Source organism: Cryphonectria parasitica (assembly GCF_011745365.1).
Source record: "Cryphonectria parasitica EP155 unplaced genomic scaffold M406scaffold_11, whole genome shotgun sequence".
Taxonomy (NCBI): Eukaryota; Fungi; Ascomycota; class Sordariomycetes; order Diaporthales; family Cryphonectriaceae; genus Cryphonectria; species Cryphonectria parasitica.
In genome coordinates, this window is record NW_024468919.1 from 700,207 (window position 1) to 720,019 (window position 19,813).

The following is a 19,813-nucleotide window of genomic DNA, read 5'->3' on the forward strand; positions in this document are numbered from 1 at the left end:
CAAACTGGTCTGTGTAGTCATCTATGGTCCTTTAAAACAGGAGACACACACAGAGAGAGAGACAAAGTAAGCATAAAGGGAAAAACCCCCAGAACACAAGATCTTGGACCAAGAGAACATATCGTCGCACAATATTCTATCCTGCAGTAAATCAAAGTACTCACCAGTTCGATACGCCTATGATTCTCGCCACACCCCGATCCTTGAGCTCCTCCAAGACAGCCCACGCCTCTCGATTGCTAAGGTTATCCCCCTTCCCCCTAGGCGGGAAATGAAGCAACACAGCATCAACATACCCCTCCAGCCCCAAATCCTCCACAAGCTTCCTCGCGCTGTCGACCAGATCCCGCCGCCCCGCCGGTTTCATCGCACAGTACGTGTTGAGCTTGAGGCTGACAAAGAGGTCCCCACGCGGAATGCCCGCCTCACGAATCGCCCGTGCCGCGCTCGGCAGGTTCGTGTAGAGATCACCGCAGTCAAAGTGGCGAAAGCCAGCGTCGAGAGCCGCCTTGACCTCGGCATACGAGTCCGTCGGTAAGGGGTGCGTGTGCCCTGGCGCCCATTGCATCAGAGACCCCAGCCCGAAGCACAGCCTGGGCACCGTGTAGCCGCCAATATGCAGCGTCGTGGGCGCAGATCCGGTGCTGCTGTTTTTGGCCATGATGGTTAAAAGAAACTGTCGTCTGTGGAGGCGAGATTTAAACAGCGCATTCTCCCCTAATGAACCTATGCAAATATAATAATAATACTTTGTTTCTGGCTATTTATTCCACCAGGCCTGCATCGACACGCTCCCCCCTCTTTCTCCCACCTCGGAAGAGTCGATATCCGGGTATCCCGGGACTTGGTGCTAAGAGAAGCACATTTTCGGAAAACCCGACCCTTTTCGAGACATCAGCATTGATACCTCTCTACAGGTCAGACTCTATATTCATGGTTATTATCATGGGAAGGACGTCAAACATAGCCCCCCTGACATTGTCTTGTGATGAATTGCTGTGTCTCCTTTGGTGTAGTCTACCGAATCAATTGGGTGAATGGCCTGAATAGTCAAATATAGAGGAAAGCACCTTAGAGACTACAAAGGCAACGAAATCACTAGGGATCTCATCATTGGATCGAGGCAACACACACTCAAGTCCAAGGAAATACCTTAATCTACCCAAAAGACAACTGAATATAAACATTTGATAAGAGAAAACCCGAAACATCCTGTTCTAAAAAAGTTGTGGGGAAAATAAAAAAATAAAATCTAACAGCAGCCACCAGGATGCCTCAACACAGCGCCATGAGCTGGATGAATATCGTTACACCATACAAGGAAACCAACTCTCCTTCTTCTTCTCTTCCTCCCACCCCTCGACCATCTTCATCGATCCCTGGAAGAAGGATTTGGTAGCGCTCAAATCCCCCAGGGCATCAGCTCCGATGGTGGGAGAGGAGCACACGCCCTACTTTCTTTTTCGAACTTTCTCATTCTATTCTCTCCCTTCTTCTCCAGAAGCAAGCAAAAAGAGGGCTTGCTTACTCGGCCTTGACGGTCACGAGCTTGCTCCGCTCGGCAATCTTGCCGGCGAACTTGTACATGGGCATGGCGGCCAAGATCTCAGGCAGCGCCATGTTGGCCTTCATCTCACGCGAGATCCAGTTACGGACCTCCATGGCCACGAGCGAGTCCACACCGTAGACATACATGGGCCGGTTGGGGTCGACCTCACTGGCGGGCATCTGCAGGATGTCGGCAGTCTTCTGCACCAGGGCCTCGGTGATGATATCGGTGGCATCCTCGAGCCCCTCGGCGTCCATGAGACGGGACTCGATGGTGGCGGCACCACCCTTGGCGGCGTTGGCACCGGCGGCATGGGTGGCGATGGCCAGGCGGGTCATGCGAGGGTCATCAAAGTAATCGGGGCGGGGCAGGCCGAACTCGGTCATGACGTCCGCGGTGGCAAGACCAGTGCTGACCTGGGCAGGGAAGTTGTCACGGGTCTTGGGGTCCGTCTGGCCGTTGATGATGCTGCGCATCATGGCGTGGAAGACGTTCTCGCGGATACCGATGGCCTCCTCCCACACGGCCAGGAAACCCTTGGCACCCGTCTCGGCGACGACACCGACGTCCCGCATGATACCCAGGTCGACCGACACGCCGGCCAGGCCCTTGGCACGGCGGTAGTAGGCCAGCTCGTCCTGGTAGGTGTTGCCGGCGGCGTAGTTGGCCTGGCCGCTGTTGCCAAAGACACCAGCGCAGGAGGAGAAGAACATCATGAAGTCGAGAGGGCGGGACTCGTCAAAGAACTTGTGCAGGTTGCGGGTACCGTGCACCTTGGGCTTGATGGACGTCACCCACTCGTCGTGGGTCATCTTCTCGAACAGGGCGTCGCGGAGCACCATGGCCATCTGCACGACACCCTTGACAGGGGGCAGCTCGGAGCCGCACTGGGCCATGGCGGCCTCAAACGAGGACAGATCCGCCATGTCGGCCTTGTAGGCCTTGACGTTGACACCAGGGCGGGCGGCGAGCGCGTCCATGGTCTTCTTGGCCTCGGCGCTGGCGTCACCAGAACGCGAGACAAAGACGATGTTGCGGGCACCGCTGTCGATGAACATGCCCGCCAGGGAGCGGCCGAGACCGCCGAGACCACCAACCAGGAGGTAGGTGGCGTTGGGGTCCAGCTTGAGGGAGTTGGAGGCCTTGTGGAGGACGGGGGCCTGGGGCTCGGCGCCCATGGTGAGGACGAGCTTGCCGAGGTGGCGACCGCTCTGCATCAGGCGGAAGGCCTCCTCCATGGAGCCCAGGGGGTAGGTGGTCAGGACGGTCGGGGCGTACAGGACGCCCTGGTGGACGAGGTCGTACACGTTGGTGACGATCTCGGCCATCTCGTCTGGCAGGTGCTCCATGACGAGCAGCAGGTTGAAGAAGGTGAAGGTGGTGTTCTGCATGAAGGGCTTCATGTCCAGACGCGTGTTGCCGGTAATGTCACGCAGACCAATCTCGACAAAGGTGCCAAAGGTGGCCAGGCAGTACCAGGACTGGCGGAGAAGCTCACCGGACAGCGAGTTGAGGATGCAGTTGACACCCTTGCCGTTGGTCATGCGCTTGACACCGTGCACGAAGGAGGCATCACGCGAGTTGAAGATGTGGTCGGGGTTGACGCCGTACTTCTCGATGATGAGCTTCCTCTTCTCGGGGGAGCCGACAGTGGCGTAGACGACCAGGCCGAGGTGGTTGGCCAGCTGGATGGCAGCCTGGCCGACACCACCGGCGGCGGCGTGGATGAGGACAGACTGGCCCTTGCGCAGCTTGGCCAGGTTGACCAGGGCGTGGTACGCCGTGGTGTGGACGACGCTCATGGCTGCAGCCTCCTCGTAGGTCATGGTGTCGGGGATCTTGGCGCAAGCAACCTCCGAGGTGCGCAGGTTGGTGGTGTGCGCACCCGTACCACAGCCAGCAACGCGATCGCCAACCTTGACACGGGTGACCTTGGGGCCGACGGCGGTGATGACACCGGCAGCCTCGAGACCGAGCCAGGAGTCGTTGAGGATGCCCATGGAGGACATGACATCACGGAAGTTGACACCCGAGGCCTTGACCTCGATCTCAACCTCGCGGTCGCCCAGCGGCTTGCCAACCCACCTGTCATCGGGGATGAACTGGAGGGTGTCGAGGATACCGGGCTGGCCGACCGTCAGGCGCAGGGGGCCGTCGTGCTCCTTGAGGGGCATGACACCTGTCCAGTCCTTGAGGTGGTGGTTGACATCGGCGTTCTCGGTCTTGTCCTTGCTGATACGGGACACCATGAGGGCACCGTTCTTTTCGCGGAACTCGTTGTCCTTGGAGTTGGCACCCAGGACGCGGCCGGCGAGATCGGCACCAGTGGCCAGACCGGTGGCCTCAGACAGGTGGAGCACGTCGAAGCGGGTGCCGAGGATCTCGCCACGAACGACACGGGCCAGACCGTCGACCATGTTGAAGTCGGGCTCATCGCCGTGGGTGAGCCACAGCAGGCGCTCAGCCTTGAGGATGACCTCGCGGAGGGCCAAGAAGTCAGGCTCCGAGATCTCGTCGAGGATGGCCTTCTCCATCTCGAGCAGGGAGATGGCAGCCTTGCCCTCGGTAGCGGCAACGATGTCCTTGCTGTCCCAGACGACGGTCTTGACGGCGTACTCGAGGGCAGACAGGGTCTCGGTGAGCTTGCCAGCAAAGGTCTTGGCAGTCTCGCCCGCCGTGGGCGACTCGATGATGACGACCTCAGGCTTCGCCTCGGTGGCGTTAGCCTTGGCCTCGACAGGGTGCGCGTACAGGCCAGCACCCAGGGCCGACGTGAAGTTCTTCTCGCTGAGGATGGGCTCCGAGGTCTCTGGGCTGGCCGTGCAGATGACACTGGCGTTGGACTTGGCCAGGGACAGGACCTTGCTGAAGTACTTGTCGAAGCCGGTTATGCCCTCGCAGGCGGGCGAGACGACAATCAGATCCGCAGAGGAGACGTCGGAGGGGGCAGGCGTCTCGGCATCGCCGAGGTAGAAGACGTCGGCCACGTTGTCGGCCTGGGGGGTGGCCACAGCATAGCGGATCTGGCCCGACAGCGTAGCCGCGTCGGCGACAGAGGCGACAGCGCCCTTGGTGGTATCAGCAGACGGCAGGAGCTCGATGACGGAGGCCGAAGGGTGCACGTGGAGGAACATGCGGGTGACGAGAGAGGTGGCGTCGAGAGGGGACAGGCCCTCGACCACCTTCTTGAGCTCGTCGGCCTTGATGAGCTCCAGGGTGTGGTTCCAGCTGATGGCGGTGCACAGGTCGCTGGTCTCGGTCTTCTTGCCGACCTCGACGGGCTCCTCGGAGGAGGAGGACAGCTCGGTGGAGCGGTAGTCGCGGACCTGGAGGTAGAGGTTCTCGAGGTTCTCGTCGAGCCAGTAGACGTCGGCGGCGGTGTCCCGGAAGCTGTGGCGCTTGGTGGTGCAGAAGGCCTTGAGGCAGGTGCCGACGTCGCCAGGGAAGTTGGCCGAGATCTCGAACTCGCCGACGGCGGTGGGCACGGTGGCCTTGTGGATGTTGAGCTGCTTGTCCTCGGTGTAGGTACCGCCGACGAAGGACTGGAAGACGGCGTCGAGCATGGCAGGGTGGATGAGGAAGGGCCGCTCGACCAGCTTCTCGCTGTAGGTGGGGCCGCAGTCCTTGAGGAAGACGTCGTAGGTGCACTTCTCCTTGCCGGGGTGCATGTTGTCGAGGGTCTGGAAGAGAGGGCCGTAGAACCACGAGACGTTGGTGGTGGTCTCGTAGAACTTCTTCTTCTCGAAGGTGTCGGGGCACGACGCGAGGACCTGCTTGTACTCGGCCGTCTTGGCATCCCGCAGGTGCACCTGCTCGGCCTTCATCTGCTCGCTCTCGGTGACGTACTCGATGGTCATCAGACCGCGGGCGTTGTCACGGAGGGCCTGGTCGCGGCCAGTGCAGGAGGAGATGGTCCACTCCCACCAGGTGTGCGGGTTGGAGGCGGCCGTGGAGACGATGTGGGGACGGACGTGGACGACCGTCTCGGTCGGGGTGTCCTCGCTCATGGGCATGGCGCTGAAGAAGGCGACGTCGCGCAGCTTGTAGGACTGGACCGTCTTTCCGGGGTCGGCCATCTGCGAGGCGGCCTCGAGGATCATGGAGACCATACCGGCGCCGGGGAACAGGATCATGGACAGGACCTTGTGCTCACGGATCCAGGGCTCCTCCTCGAGCGACAGGAAGCCGCGCCAGACGCGCTCGTTCTCGTCCATGGCAGGCAGGGGCGCACCGATCAGAGACCTGCGGGGCACCTTGCGCATGTGGGCGGCGATGTCGATACGGCTCTCGGCGTGGAAGGTCTTGGTGTGGTTCCAGGGGTAGGGGGGCAGGTCGCACAGCTTCTTGCAGTCGGCATCCTCGTTGACACCCTTGTAGCTGAGGTCGGCGCCCTTGCAGAAGAGATCGGCGGCGAGGTCGAAGGCGGTGTCCATGCCGTCCTTGCTACGCTTCAGGACCGAGCCGTAGGCGACGTTCTTGATGCCACCGCCGTTGAGGATCTGCTGGACAGGGCCGCCGAGGGCAGAATGCGGGCCCACCTCGATGAGCATGTCGACGGTGTTGTCCGACACGGAGTTGTTGATGGGGTCGGCAGGGGTGACGAGCTCGAGGAGGGCGTCGGCGAAGAGGACGGGCGAGACCAGGTTCTTGACCCAGTACAGGCCGCCCAGCTCTTCGGGGTCGATCTCGCTGCCCGTGACAGACGAGATCATCCTGGCCGCCTGCTTCGAGGGCCGCTGGCCCTCGATGTGGTTGATGAAGCCGAGCAGGTCGGACATGACCTCCCGCATGTGGTGCGAGTGGTAGGCGACATCGACCTTGAGCTTGCGGGCAAAGATCTTCTCCTCCTCGAGCAGGGGCAGCAGCTGGTCGAGGCCGGCCACGTCGCCAGAGAGGGTCACGCTCTCGGGCGAGTTGACGCAGGCGACAATGACGGTGCCGGCGTCGACCTTCTCGATCCACTTCTCGGCCTCCTTGCGGCCGAGGCCCACAGCCATCATGCCTCCCTTGAGGTGGCTGGCCTTGGTCTTGATGAGACCAGAGGCCTGGCCACGGTAGTAGGCGGCGGTGACGGCGTCCTTGTGGCTCAGGGCGCCGATGGCGTAGGCGGCAGCGACCTCACCAGAGGAGTGGCCGACGACCTTGGAGGGGTTGACGCCCCAGGCGCGGAGCTCATCGACCAGGGCGACCTGGAGGATGTTGCACATGGGCTGGGAGACCTCGGGCTCGGAGACGCGGGACTCGCTGGCGGGGCGGCAGAGCTCCTCGACGGCATCCCACTCGCAGCCGCACTCGCGCAGGTACTCGGCCGACTTCCTGAAGGACTCGCCAAAGGCCTTGCGCTCGAGGAGCTCGGCACCCATACCGGCCCACTGGGCACCCTGGCCGGTGAAGACAAAGCCGATGCGGGGCTCGCCCGAGGAGCGGACGGCGTTGGCGCCCTTGAGGGACTCGAGCTTCTCGCGCAGCTCGAAGCCGTTCTCGGCGACGCAGGTGGTCTTCCAGCTCAGCTTGGAGCGGCCCTCGCCCAGGGTGTAGGCGAGGTTGGCAATGTACTCGGGGTTGCTAGAGGTGGGGCCGAGGCTGTCGAGGTGGTCGGCGAGGGTCTGGGCAACACGCTCCAGGCCGGCCTGGTCGGAGGCGCTGAAGGTGAAGAGACGCTTCTTGTCCAGGACGGGCTCCTTGGTGGTGAACATGGAGCCGGTGGTCTTGTCAGAGCCGCTGGTGAGCAGAGGGTGACCCTTGCGCTTGTCGACGCCCTCGAGGATGACGTGGGCGTTGGTGCCACCCATGGCGAAGGAGGAGACAGACATGCGCTTGACGTCGGTGACGGGCCAGGGGGTGAGCTTCTGGGGGACGTGGATGTTCCAGTCGTCAAAGGGGATGCCCTCGTTCAGCTTGTTCAGGTAGACCTGAGGGGGGATCATGCCGTTCTCCATGGCGAGGATACCCTTGATGACACCAGCGACGGCGGCACCGGCCTCAAGATGGCCAATGTTGGGCTTGACGGAGCCGACAATCAGCTTGCGCGAGGGGCTGGCCTTGGAGCCGAGGGTCTCGTGGATGGCGCGGACCTCGACTGGGTCACCAGCCTTGGTGCCGGTGCCGTGGCACTCGACGAACTGGGTGCTCTCCATGTCGAGGCCAAAGTTCTTGTAGACGTCGCGGATGAGGGCTGCCTGGGCGTCGACGCTGGGCAGGGTGATACCCTGGGTCCAACCGTCCGAGTTGATACCGGAGCCACGGATGACGGCACGGATGGGGTCGCCGTCGCGCTCGGCATCAGCGAGCCTCTTGATCAGGATGAGACCGCAGCCCTCACCACGGCCGTAGCCATCACCATCGTTGTCAAAAGAGCGGCAGTGGCCAAATGGCGACAGGAAGCCCAGGTTGCTGAGCTGGATGGTCATCTCGGGGTTCAGGATCAGGTTGACACCACCAGCGACGGCCATGTCGGCCTCGCCGTTGCGGACGCTCTGGCAGGCCAGGTGGATGGCCACCAGGGAGGAGGAGCAGGCGGTCTCGACGGTCATGGAGGGGCCGTGCATGTCGAAGAAATGGCTGATCCTGTTGGCGAGGATCTCGTGCGAGACGCCGGTCAGGGCGTACTTGGGAGCGTACTCGGGGTCTCGCTGGATCGAGGCCTCGTAGTCGGACAGACCAGCGCCGATGTAGACGGCTGTCTGGGAGCCCTTGACCTTCTCGTATGGCATACCAGCGGCCTCAAACAGCTCGTAGGCAACCTCGAGGGCCATGCGCTGCCGAGGGTCCATGGCGACAGCCTCAGAGGCCGGGAGGTTGAAGAAAGCGGCGTCGAAGGCGTAGACATCCTCCTTGACAAAGTGACCGCCAGGGGTAGGGACAGTACCGAGGGTGCTCTTGTTGGGGTGGTAGAAGGCATCGGGGTTCCACCGATCGGAGGTAGGAGAGTGAGCATCTGTTGTTGAACAAGTTGGTGGGGGTTTTTTTCCAAGTCAGTATGAGGCCGAAATTTGTTGTTGTTGAGGTTTCTCAAGAAGGGAAGGCAAGGTTGGGGGAAAGAAGATCGTGAGGGAAGTTGCGAGGATAAGTTGTGAGGGTAAGGGTTGACAAGGACAACCCTGGCAACTCTCCTCCTCCAATCATTATTCTTGCTTGTTTTTCCCCCTTCCCCTCCTCCTTTGTCCCTCCTCTCGTGTATTTTTATATTCCTTTTTTTCTTCTTCATATATACTTTTCTCTTTCTTTTCACCCTCTCATGTAACGAGATTCGACTTACCTCGGCCGTTCTTGAGCATGTCCCAGAACTTGGAAGGGTTGGTGGCATCTCCACCCAATCGGCAGGCCAGACCGACAATGGCCAGAGGAACATTGGGAGTTGTCGACATCTTGACGGTGGTTTCTTAGAAATAAACTCGAGGAAGAGTCGAGACCGTAAGGAAATTGTTTGGGACTTTTGTGTATAAGTCGACGACTGGGAGGGAAAGGGGGAGGGAAGAAAAGAATGAACGATTGTGTTGGATGTTCTTGTGAGATGATTGGCGAGGGCTTGAAAGCGTTCTCTTTCTCTTTCTTGGTACAACGAAACAAACTTTGAAAAGGTGCTTCAAACGTGCCTTTGCGCTACCAAAGTGGGACGTGAGAAGGGCGTTTGTTGTCGTTGTTGGGAGTTGGGAAACAATGGGGGAGGGTTTGTACCACGAGGGAGAGAAAAGGGTCGCTGTGAGGGAATGCTTCACAAGAACATTGGAGATCCAAAGAACCAAGACAGCACACACACCATGAGCTGAAGAGGGAATGTTGAATCTATTTCAATATTTCCCTGTCGAGCCTTTGGTGGTGTGGGCGTGGCCCAACTGTGGAGGGACTTACAACCACCGTAGTACAGCTTTACTGTGCCATGTTACTTTTTCCCCTCCTCCCCAATGACATCCAGAACGCCCTTGCTGATACTGTTTGTTTCGTGGTGCATATTTCCCAAAACGGCCTATCAGTGTTTATCGCCCCGTGGATATACTCAAGCCCAGATGTCCCGAGCTTCGAAGCCCGAAATCAGTCCAATGTTCCGGTACTTTGTCCGGCTAACTGCGTGTCTGTCTACCTCCCTGGTGGACTTCCCATCTGGGGGGGTCCTCTTCTTTGTTTTGTTTTTTTGAGTGGATGTATTTCTCGGATTTTTCGTTGGTGCAGACCCTCCTTTGGAATACCCACAGCTCGGTAGATCGGAGCCTCTGTGGGTGTTATTTTTGACAAGGGGGTGGAGGGGGTGTGGGTGGTGCGGAGTGTGGAGGGTGTGGGAGTTGTATTAGTTCCTATCATGAATACACACCATGGGGGTGTATCCGAGATCCCAGCCCTGTCGATATCAGAGCAGGGGTGTCGGGTTATAGGTAGATCATGGGTGGGGTTTTTCTATTTGGTCTTGGGTCTTTTTGGATGCGTTGCAGATTATGACGGCGGGTTTTCCATCTTGGCTACTCAACAAACACTTCACCACCATCCCTTACGATCGCCACGCACACAAGAGCCAAGTGGAGAGAGTCTGTGATGCCCTCAACAGTGAGTCAATACTGTCTCTCTTCTTTCTATGCAAAAATGGAAGGAAAAAAAAGGGAAGATTAGCCTACTCTCTCTCTCTCTCTCGATTCTGTCACAAACCCCATTGAGTCTCCACATGTGCATGCATGGGTTCGGGACTCAAACTCAAGCCTAGACTGCAACGCAGTCTTCTTCTTGGGATCATGCAGTGCAGCTGCAATCTCGCATTTGCAGGAAAAAAAGCCCAAGAATCCCTTCTAGAAGCTCTCTCTCTCTCTCTCTATCATCATACGTGCGCCCACCTGGACGCGCCTCGCCTTGTCGCGCCCTCCGTCACTCCCCTCGTTGCTCCATCCCCGGAGTGTGCTGGCTCGTGCCCCAGCTGCCGGATAGGGTCCCAGAGTTGCCTCCATGATTTCCAGAAGAAGCATGTGGCAGACTGCAACGGAAGATCATCACCGGCTTCAAGGTGAGCTGAGAAATAGGCCATCAGTCGCTGTGGTGACAGGCCAGGTGGATCTCTTATGGCCTCTCGCTTCTCTTTTCATGTCGTGGCCAGTGAGTGGTCTCCTTCAGCTCCCGGTGCCAAGGTGCTACTGCGTTACTATGGGTATGTACCGCAGTACCCTGGTATTACTGGATCCATCCCATGTCCTCTGGTTCCCTCTCCCTCTCCTCTCTCCCTCGTACCTCAAAGTTGATGTACGAGCGGGTACAGTAGAGTGTTGGACCCTTAGATGCACCCAGCCTCCAGTTGAGGCGCCCGTCGGGGACCCACAGTCCCCAAGGGCAAAAAAGCTCCACCATGCTTGCCACTACCATAGCATCTATAGTATGCGACGGGGCTTGTGGGTGGTGGGTTTTGGGTTGCCATGGATCCATCCTCGGGTGGCTGCCACATGGTCCTGCCTGCAGTCTTCTGTTAGGGGTGGCTTGAAGGAAAAGGTGGGTTAGGAGTTCCTCTCTCTCTCTGTCTCTGCCTCCATTATGGTCGATAAGATTGTCTGCATGCCATGAAAGGAAGCTGGCTGGGGTCTTACATACGTCTGGGCCCACACAAATCGAGGGTCCCCCTCAAATCAACACCCACCACTTTGCTCGGATGTTTCACTACTTGCCTCTCCCTCTCTCTCTATTCTAGATCGAGAAGCCCCGACCGGTAGTTTGATACGGGCAATTCGGGACTTCTGCGCCCGCTCGTCTTGGGTTGGATCTCTGCAGACTTCCCCTTGCTCCTCCTTCTCTTAGCCCTGCTCCTCCACACAATGAGATGATACTTGTCTCTGGGGGCTAGCCTCCCGACAAGCGAATGTCCCGAGGGCCAGCTTGGGGGCCCTCAACTTCCTAATTCATACTACCCTTTCCAACAGCCGACCGATATCCGTCTGCCGTTTCGGGCTGTTGATGATATTTCCTCGTACAACAGCAAGAAGAAAGATCTGATAATGATAGCCCGGGCAACAATGTTGAGGCCTCAAGAAGCCCGAGGAAGGGGGCCACCCGACTGGGGACTTTGGGCTGGACCACCCTTTCCCCCCTGGCACGGCACGTTCGTGAGAGGGCTTACTTTGTGTGGTAATGTGGCAACCCCGGTGTTGGCACTTTTGGGTCTGGGACGAGAGAGAGACAGAGAGAGAGAGAAAGAGAATATCAAGCCTTGTCCCGAGTTTGCGAATCATCCTTAAAGACATCCGTCCTAGGAGCCTCACCACCGTCTTCCTCTTTCTCTCTCCCTCCTCTCTCTGTGTCTTGTCTGTGGCTCCTTTTGGTTCATCACACACATTCCCTCTTTCTTCCTCTCCATCCATCTACCATTCCTCACTCACTCATATACATACACACATACACATTCTCTCTTCCCCCCCTCTTCCCTTTATCCCAATGACCTTTGGATACCCATAGACCAATTCTCCTCTCTTCCTCCCCCTTTCTTCTTCTTTCCCACCACCACCGCTCGCTTGACGGAAAGGGAAGAAAAAAAAGAAAAGCTTCTTCAACAGCCAGCCAACCAGCCAGCCCGCCATAAGTAGAAGTGAAACCAAATTCAGCGCAATGGGGTCCACAACAAAGACTGTTCTCCTGGTGGGAGATCAGAATGACCCATTTGTGCAGGGGATCGACTACCTGTACAAGCAGGCCGAGACACAGCCATGGCTGGCGTCTTTTCTTGCCGACAATGTGGCCATCCTCAAGGAGCAGATGACGCACTGGGAGTCGACGCTCCGGGAGACCATGGGCGTCTTTCACACCTTCCAGGAGCTTGCAGACAAGTACCGGACCAAGCCTGACCCAGTGGGCATGTCGCACGGCATGTTGGTATTTATCATGCGACAGGCCCTCCTTTTGCAGTAAGTCTTTTTTTGTCATTATCGTGGTGATCACTAGACGTCACTTTTCCTTCTTTTTTCTTTTCTTCTCTTCTGCTCTTTTCCGCTTGCCTCTCTCCTTTTTTGTTGTTCTTCTATTTCTAACAGAATCAATAGATGCGTAAAGAGAGAACCAAATCTGATCCACGATGCCGAGACGATACCAATTTGTGGTGGTCTTCTCAACACGGCAGCCCTGGAGGTGGCGCAGGACTTTGATTCATTTTATGAGGCCAGTCTGGAGATGACGAGGGTGCTCTGCCGGATGGAGGTGTTTTCTTACTACCGGTCGAGGGCCACCGAAATCTCGACGGCCAACTGGGGGTGGACTCTGGTTGGTATCACGGCCGACAAGCTCAAGACGGCCCTTGACAACTTTCAGCGCAGCATGGTGAGTTTCCTTCCCTTTTTTTTTTTTTTTTTTTTTTTTTTCACTTTCTCTTCTATCTATCTATCTGCCTGTCCACATGTATCAGTTTCATTGACACACCAAACAAACTACAGGGCATACCAGAGGTCAAGAAGGTTCGCGTAGCCGTCATCGGACAGGGCTGGAGCACCATCATCGGACCGCCCTCTGTCCTGGAAAAGGTCCTCAAGCAGTGCCCTGCCGTCAAGAACCTCACCAAGCAGGAGATGGCCGTGCATGCCCTGCACCACTCCCTCAACCTGACGGATGCAGAACTCGATGGCGTCGTCGGTGACTCCCCTCTTCTGGATCTTCCCGTGGGCAACGGCACATGGCGGTCCGTGGTGCGCGCGGCCTGCGACTCCATCCTCTGCAAGCCCTTCAACATTGTGGACGAGGTCAAGAACCGTGCCGCCCTGATCAAGTCTTCCTCCATCGACCTGAACGTGATTGGTGTGAGCCCTCACGACAAGTTCGTCGCCGACCAGCTCAAGGCCGCCGGAAAGGACGTCACCACCCGGTACGAGCACAGCGTTCCCATGTCGATTCCCATCTCCCCATCGGTTGAGTCGGGCAAGGTGGCCATCGTCGGCCTCGCAGGCCGGGCCCCCAGCTCAGAGGACCTCTCTGATTTCTGGCGCATCATCATCACGGGCCAGGATGTGCACAAGGAGATCCCCTCGGACCGGTGGGACATCAACGAGTTCTTCAGCCCGACGCACAAGGGCAAGTGCACCACCAATGCGCGCCACGGCTGCTTCATTGACCGCCCGGGCGCCTTTGACGCTCGTTTCTTCAACATCTCGCAGCGCGAGGCCCTCCTCATGGAGCCCTGCCACCGTCTGTGGCTGATGTGCGTCTACGAGGCCCTCGAGATGTCGGGCTACAGCGCAGGGCGCACCAGGGTGACCGACCCCAACCGCATCGGCGCCTTCTTTGGCCAGAGCGTCGACGACTGGCGCGCCAACAGCCACCAGCTGGGCTGTGATGCCTACAACATGCAGGGGATGCAAAAGGCCTTTGGTCCGGGCCGCGTCAACTTCCACTTCAAGTGGGAAGGCCCGACGTATCAGGTGGACAGCGCCTGTGCCTCGTCCGCTTCTGCCATCACCATGGCCTGCCACCAGCTGCTGGCTCGTGAGTGCGACATGGCCGTCGCCGGTGGCAGCACCGTCATGAGTTCTCCCCACACCTTCTCTGCCCTGTCGAGGGCTGGTGTCCTCAGCACCACTGGCAACTGCAAGACGTACCGTGACGACGCGGACGGCTACTGCCGTGGTGATTTCTCTGGCTGTGTGGTCCTCAAACGTCTCGAGGATGCCGTGGCCGCCAACGACAACGTCCTGGCCGTCATTGCTGCCTCTGGACGCAACCACGCAGGCAATGCCCCCTCCATCACGACCTCAGACGCGGGCGCGCAGGAGAGGCTGTTCCGACAGGTCCTCCGCAAGGCCCAGGTGACGCCTGAGGAGGTCAACTATGTCGAGATGCACGGCACGGGCACGCAGGTCGGTGATCTGGCCGAGATGACCGCCGTGGCCAACACCTTCAAGCGGGCCAAGAACGACAAGGAGCCCCTCCGTGTGGGCGCCGTCAAGGCCAACGTGGGCCACACCGAGGCCGCAGCAGGCATCGCCTCGCTGCTCAAGTGTGTGCTGTCCCTCCAGGAGGAGTTTCTCCCTCCTGTGGCCAACATGCCGCACAAGCTCAACCCCAAGTTCCCAGACCTCAAGGCCCTCAAGATCGACATCCCCAGCCAGCGGGCCGAGTTCAAGTATGCGTCCGACAAGAGACGTCGGATCATCCTCAACAACTTTGACGCTTCTGGTGGAAACTCCTGCCTGCTCATCGAGGACTACCCCAAGCCCCTCGACAAGGACGCCGACCCTCGAAGCTGCCACACCATCACGCTGTCTGCCAAGAGCGCCCTCTCGCACACCGAGAACAAGAAGCGTCTTCTGAACTTCCTTCGTGCCAGCATGGACGACTACCGCATTGAGGATCTCGCCTATGCCCTCACGGCCCGCAGGCTTCACTACCCCATCCGCACTGCCTTCACTGCCACCTCTATCAAGGAGGCTGTCAGCAAGCTGGACGCCGACATCAAGGCCGACGCAAAGGTCGAGAAGACAACACCTCCTCCTGTCGTCTTCATGTTCACCGGCCAGGGCTCTCACTATGCTGGCATGGGTGCTGAACTGTACCAGACCTCGCCTGCCTTCCGCAACATTGTGGATCTCTCCGTGTCCATCTGCCGACAGAACAACTTCCCAGAGTTCCTGGACATCATCACCGACCCAGAGGTCGACATGACCACCAAGGACACTGCCCAGACCCAGCTGGCCGTCGTGGCCCTCGAGATTGCCCTGGCTGCCTTCTGGCGTGCTGCTGGTGTCGAGCCAGCTGCCGTCATGGGCCACTCCCTGGGCGAGTACGCGGCCCTGCACGTCTCTGGTGTGCTGTCCCTGACGGACGTGCTCTTCCTGGTCGGCAAGAGGGCGCAGCTGGTCCTGGAGCGATGCGTGCCAGGAGCCTGCTCCATGCTCAGCGTGTTTGCCCCTCTGGAGAAGGTCGACGAGTATGTCAAGAAGCTGTCGAGCTGCGAGGTGGCTTGTCTCAACAGCCCCAAGGCCACTGTGGTCTCTGGCACGGCCGACGAGATCGCCATGCTCAAAGCCGGTCTGGAGAAGGCCGAGGGCGGTCCCATCCGGTCCAAGGAGTTGTCTGTCCCTTATGGCTTCCACTCGGTCCAGGTCGACCCTGTCCTCGACGACTTTGCCGCCCTGGCTCGTGGTGTCGTCTATTCCAAGCCCAAAATTCCTCTGGTCTCGACCCTGGCTGCTGAGATTGTCGACAAGCCTGGCATGATTGCCGAGATGTACCTGATGCGCCAGACCCGCGAGAAGGTCAACTATGCCGGCGCTCTGGCTGCTGTGGCCGAGAAATTCAAGAACCCCGTTTACCTCGAGGTTGGTCCCAGCCGTGTCCTGGGCTCCTTCACCCATGCCACTCTCAATGTGCCCCTCGAGCGCATCGCATCGACCCTCGAGAGCGCCAAGGAGCAGTCGTGGACGGGTGTTTCCAAGTCCCTGGCCACTCTGTACAAGGCAGGTGTCGAGATTGACTGGGTGGCCGTGCATGAGCCTTTTGTTACCAGGAACCAGGTCAAGCACATCTCGACTCTTCCTTCCTACAACTGGGATCTCAAGGAATACTGGATCAAGTGGACAGAGCCCAGAGAGGCCCCCCAGCCAGTTGCTGCTCCTGCTGCTGCTGCTTCTGCTGCTGCTGCTCCTTCTGCCCCTGCAGTTGTCGAGCGGCCCATGTCTGCAGTCTTGCACTATGTTGTCAAGAAGACGCTGTCTCCCAAGGTGGAGGTGACCTTCAGGAGCAGCGCTGCGGATCCTGCGCTCAAGGCTGCTATCCTGGGCCACAGGCTGCGCGAGGTTCCTGTCTGCCCCGGCGGCGTCTTTTGCGAGATGGGCATGGAGGGCGCCCAATATACGCTCGAGGCCCTCGGAAAGAAGAACGTCGACCTGGCCCTTCTCACACCCTCGTTCAACCGTCCCTTCAGCATGCCCACGGGCGAGTCTACGGCCGAGATCCTCACCACCATCACCATGCCGACAGAAAAGACCCTCACGGCCACCTTCAAGGTGTCCAACGGCCCCATGTCCTTCGACCTGGGCAGCTGCAAGTTCCAAGTGGTGGACAACAAGAAGCTGCAGGGCGACTGGGACAAGACGTCGTACTTTGTCCAGGCCCGCATGAACGATATTGTCCGTGCCGCCAAGGAGGGAGATGGGCACCGTTTCAAGCCTTCCATCTTCTACAGCCTCTTCAGCAACACCGTCAAGTATGCCGGTCCTTATATGGGCCTGCAGGAAGCCTACATCTCGCCTGACTTCAAGGAGGCCGCTGCCGAGGTTGTCCTCCAGCAGGATCCCACCGATCCCAACACCAAGTCCAGCCCGTACTGGTCAGACAGTCTGGTGCACCTGGCTGGGTTTGTGGCCAATGTCAACCCGGAGCGCCCCGAGGGCAAGATGTTCATGATGGGTGGCTTCGACAAGAGCGAGCAGACGGCGCCCTTGGCAGCAGGCCACAAGTATTTCTCTTATGTGCGCGTGACCAAGAACGAGGGCGAGAGCTTCATCTGCGACGTCTTTGTGTTTGACGTCAAGGCTGGGAACAGGCTCATCATGCAGTGCTCCAACCTGCACTTCCACCAGGTCGAGTACACTACCTTGGAGAGGGCCCTGGGCAAGAAGCCCGCTGCTGGTGCTTCCGCTGCAGGACCTGCGTCTGCCCCAAAGAAGGCTGTCGCGGCTGCTCCCAAGGCCAAGGCGGCTGCTCCTGCTCCTGCGCCCGTCAAGAAGGCTGCTGCGGAAAAGAAGCCCAAGAAGGTGGTCAAGAAGAAGGCAGCCACCACATCTAGTGGACAGGTCAGTGTCCTCGAGACACTTCTGGATGCCATCTCGTCCGAGACGGGCACAGACAAGGCCGAGCTGACGGACGATGCGGTGCTGGGCGAGATTGGTATCGATTCCATCATGGCGATCCAGATCTCGGCTGCCGTCAAGGGCGCCACAGGCTACGACATCTCTGCCACTTGGGGTCTCGAGTACCCAACCATTGGCGCCCTCCGTGAGGAGTTCAAGGATGTCTATGGCGAGCCTGGTGCAGAGGATGGTGACGAGGAGGCAGAGAACGATGAAGAAGAAGAAGAAGACTATGAGATGGTGCCAGCATCCGCAGAAGAGGAATTTGACGATCCTGTCGAGCAGGACATTGAGTCCCTCGACGAGGATGGTGTTGTGGCTGCTCCCAAGGCGTCCTCTGGATCCCACAATGTGCTCGAGAGCTTCCTGCAGGCCATCGCCAACGAGACTGGCACTTCCTTGGACGAACTGGCCGATGATGCAGTGTTGACCGAGTTGGGTGTCGACTCCATCATGGCTATTCAGATCTGTGCCACCCTCAAGAACGAGACGGGTGTGGAGATCCCTCCCACTTTTGTCTTCGAGTACCCAACTATTGGAGATCTTCGTCAGGAGTTTGCCAATATGGAGGGTGCAGGACCGTCTTCCTCTTCTGTTGGGTCTTCTTCTGGTCGTTCGTCTCCTGTGCAGGACGATACCGATGTCACGGATGAGGAAGAGCCTCCTGTTGTTGCTGCTGCTCCTACTCCTGCTCCTGCCCCTGTGGTCGAGAAGAAGAAGGTTGTCGTCGCCCCGAAGCCTGCTCTTCCTCCTACGCCAGCCCCAGCGCCGGCTCCGGCTCCAGCTCCAGTTGTTGCCAAGAAGACACCAAAGCCAGTAGCCAAGAAGGCTCCTGTCTCTGTGGCGGCCAAGCTGCCTATGGACCCAGCATCCCTGGTCAAGGACATGTCTGTGTTCAAGTTTGAGGAAGAAGACCCCGAGACCATCGACTATGCGACAATTCCCAAGGCCAAGATCGTTCTGATGCAGGGCAAGCCCACGTCCAAGGAGACGCCCCTGTTCCTGATCCCTGATGGCTCCGGAACAGCTGCGACGTACATCCATCTGCCCCAGTTCAGCTCTGGCCTGCCCGTGTACGCCATCGAGTCCCCCTTCCTGCGCTGCCCTGGCAAGCTGTCGCGCAAGACGGGTATCCCCGGCCTGGCAAGTCTTGTGGTCGAGGCCATCATCAAGATGAGGCCCCAGGGCCCGTACCTGATCGGTGGCTACAGTGGAGGTGCCACCATCAGCTACGAGGTCGCCCGCCAGCTGGCCAAGACGGGGAGGAAACTCCAGGGTCTGCTGCTGATCGACATGTGCTGCCCTCGCTCCATGGTCGACACCATCGACAGCGTGCCCGAGCAGGGCCTGGCCGTGCTGATGAGGCTGTCTCCTCCCGACAAGCGGTCCTTCTGGACCAGCAGCATGGCCTCGCAGTTTGCCCAGCAGCACCAGCGCCAGATCGTGCGTGCCGTGTGCCACTACGACCCCGAGCCCATGGCGGAGGAGGACAGGCCCGAGAAGGTGTGCATCATCTGGGGCCGACGTGGTCTTGTCGAGCGGGCCAAGTCGGACCAAAAGGTTCTGGGCATGATGGCCATGCTCAACGTCCGCACCGAGTCGGGCGAGAACTTCATGATGGACCCCAGCCTGGGCCCTGTCGCCTGGGCCGTCCCCAGCAAGAAGGAGGGCGACCTGGGTCCCAACGGTTGGGACAAGTTTGTTGGTGACAAGATCAAGATTCTTGTTGCAGAGGCAGACCATCTGTCCATGCCAGTGCCCCCAGATGTGAGTAGTAGCCTTCTTCTTCCTCTCCTTATACCTCCTCCTCCTCCTTCTTTTCACCAGTACAGAAGCTGACCATCTTGTCTATTTTAGGTTACGGAGCTGCACCGTTGCATTGGAGAGGCTCTGCCATATCTGAACGGAGGAGAGTAGGTTGAAATATGTCGATTGAGAGAGAGAGAGATTGCTTGTATAGGAATTGATACTCGACGCTCCATATAAGATTGGCAAATGACAATGGATAGCAGCGAGGATGATGGTATGTGGAGGTGTGTGTGTGTGAGAGAGAGGCTTTTTCCTGTTCTTGTGTGTCTTTTTGGATCTGTCTTCAGAACCGTCTTCATCAAGCCTTGTTTGCTGTATTCCAAGGCTTCTTCAGAATGTTCTCTTCTACTTCTCTTATTATTCTTTCCTTTCTTTCCTTTCCTTTCTTATCATGTTTGTATAGTGGTTTGGCGAAAAAGGGTCATGGGATATGCAATAGATCTTCCTGAATTTCAATGTAGACAATAATTCCTTCGTTCTTCTGGTGCTCGCTCTTGAAATGGTCTCTCTGTCTCCGATGTGAAGTCAGTTTCGCCTGTTCTCTTAAAGGGTGCCGGAGGTAATGTTTTGGTGCCAGTGCTGCCTGTACTGAGTGGTGCCCTCATGTATGCATGCATGCCCTACACATTTAGTACCATGATACCCTATAGTACCATACGAA

The 19,813-nt window shown here is 58.4% G+C and overlaps 3 protein-coding genes across 3 annotated transcripts; 1 reads left to right on the forward strand and 2 right to left on the reverse strand.

Moving 5' to 3' along the window:
- Nucleotides 1–160: 160 nt before the first annotated feature.
- M406DRAFT_51942 (uncharacterized protein) lies at nt 161–568 on the reverse strand (the record flags this gene model as incomplete). Its single annotated transcript, XM_040924461.1, has 1 exon — nt 161–568. The coding sequence occupies one exon, from the start codon at nt 566–568 to the stop codon at nt 161–163; it is 408 nt and encodes a 135-aa protein (XP_040771025.1).
- Nucleotides 569–1,524: 956 nt separating this feature from the next.
- M406DRAFT_95656 (uncharacterized protein) lies at nt 1,525–9,258 on the reverse strand (the record flags this gene model as incomplete). Its single annotated transcript, XM_040926306.1, has 2 exons — nt 8,808–9,258; nt 1,525–8,486 (listed from the first exon to the last, which is right to left on the reverse strand). The coding sequence occupies exons 1-2, from the start codon at nt 8,914–8,916 to the stop codon at nt 1,525–1,527; spliced, it is 7,071 nt and encodes a 2,356-aa protein (XP_040771026.1). The 5' UTR covers nt 8,917–9,258.
- A 2,860-nt stretch (nt 9,259–12,118) lies between these two features.
- On the forward strand, nt 12,119–19,639 carry M406DRAFT_109185 (uncharacterized protein; the record flags this gene model as incomplete). The annotated part of the gene is made up of 4 exons (XM_040915339.1): nt 12,119–12,414; nt 12,550–12,823; nt 12,937–19,110; nt 19,201–19,639. The coding sequence occupies 4 exons, from the start codon at nt 12,119–12,121 to the stop codon at nt 19,258–19,260; spliced, it is 6,804 nt and encodes a 2,267-aa protein (XP_040771027.1). The 3' UTR covers nt 19,261–19,639.
- Nucleotides 19,640–19,813: the final 174 nt, after the last annotated feature.